At 32.5% G+C, this 1,623-nt stretch overlaps 1 protein-coding gene across 1 annotated transcript; it reads right to left on the bottom strand.

The window, feature by feature from the left end:
- Positions 1–282: 282 nt before the first annotated feature.
- Positions 283–1,017, bottom strand: LOC114373668 (zinc finger protein 4-like). Its single transcript, XM_028331183.1, has one exon. The coding sequence runs from the start codon at positions 1,015–1,017 to the stop codon at positions 283–285; it is 735 nt and encodes a 244-aa protein (XP_028186984.1).
- Between the last annotated feature and the right edge of the window lie 606 nt (positions 1,018–1,623).

Here is a 1,623-nt window from a genome sequence, read left to right as displayed (position 1 = left end):
ACTTGCAAGCATTAAAGATAGTAAAACAACATACCGACAACAAATAACAAATATTATAGCCAAATATTGTTTATATATGAGTAGAAAAGCAAAAGTATTAAACATAACATGGTTTTAAATAACTTTTGTAACAAATGTGGTTGCCTTGTTATTATTAAAATAACATGTGGTTCCACTTGTCATTGCAACATATATATAAAGAAATCATAATAGTGCTACTAGAATTGAAATTCTTAAATGATGCTTAAAGATTGAGGGATAAATTGGCCATAAGGATGAAAACTATTGGTTTCTAGTATATTGATTTCCCAAAAGGCCACTAAGGCCAGAACGAGCCATTGCAGCTCTATGAGCTATATCAAGTGAAGGAACTTGATTATGCTCAACATTAAATCCCACATCCCTACGATGCACATTAGGTGGAGTTTCAGCAGCTATACCCCAAGGGTTGGCCATCCCAAATCGTTTCCCTGAGATGGATGTGGTGCGCAATCCTTGGTTGCCAAAGTCAAGTACAAAATTTGGCCAAGGCATGGCCGACATGTGAGCCATGGGGTGCATGTTAGCCCCATAATAAAGGGGTGTTGGTCCATGAAAGGGGTGATGATGAGGAATAGATGAGTATGAGCACATGTGAGCACCAAGTCCAAAAGTTTCCATGTCTTTATCCATCCTTGATATAACTCTTTCACGCTTGTGAGCATTTTGGTGTCCCCCCAAAGCTTGAGAGCTTGAAAATTTCTTATCACAAAACTTGCAGGAGAATTGGCGCTGCTTAGGCATAATCACATGATTATTGATGTTTTCCACAAGTTTTGAAGCAAAACCTGGTGACTCCTGATGGCTTTTCAATGACTTGCATAAGAAATTAGATGAGGATTCACCAACCATTTTGTTATTGCCAAGACTTAGAGACAATACGAACTCTGAATCTATTACATCTGTGGAAGATGCCTCCTCAATCTTACGTTTAAGCTTTCTACTCTCAACACCTCCAACAAGAAGTTCATCCGACATTTTTGCGAAAAACTACCCTCCAAAGAAGATCTATATTTTCTAAGAACTTTTTTTTGTGTGTGATATGATTTTGAAGAAAGGGTATTTATTAAGAGAGAAATAAAATTTGCAACTTCCATAAAAGAAAATATATGAGGTACATGTATCACATATCCTTTCATAGTAAAAAATGTAATTATTAGAGAAAAGATAGAATTCAAAGACCTTGGATAGTCAAACTTTAGGATACATTATTGAAAATTATTGTAACATACCATATATAATACTTTAATATCTTTTTGGTCCCTTTAAAGTTGCACTTTTTTTTTCATTTTAGTCAACTAAATTTCTTTTGTCTAATTATATTTCTATTAATTTATTTTCATTTTAGTCCCTAACACTAAGGCTCCTTATTTAATGATGACATGGCTAACAAAGGTAGGAAAACAAAATTATGTTATTTAATTAATATGAAATAAAATGAAAAAGAATAGTCAACAATTTAAAGTTTAATTTTGACCCTTATCTTTATCATAACAATCAATTAATATATTCAAATTTTCTTTTAATTTTGTATTTTGGGAGAAATGAATTATATTGTTTTTATTTTTAGTTTTTAAATATGCA

The sequence above is a fragment of the Glycine soja genome, chromosome 2 (assembly GCF_004193775.1).
Source record: "Glycine soja cultivar W05 chromosome 2, ASM419377v2, whole genome shotgun sequence".
In the NCBI taxonomy this organism is placed as follows: Eukaryota; Viridiplantae; Streptophyta; class Magnoliopsida; order Fabales; family Fabaceae; genus Glycine; species Glycine soja.
Note: the sequence above shows the minus strand (reverse complement) of the source record. Positions and strands in the feature narration are given on the sequence as shown.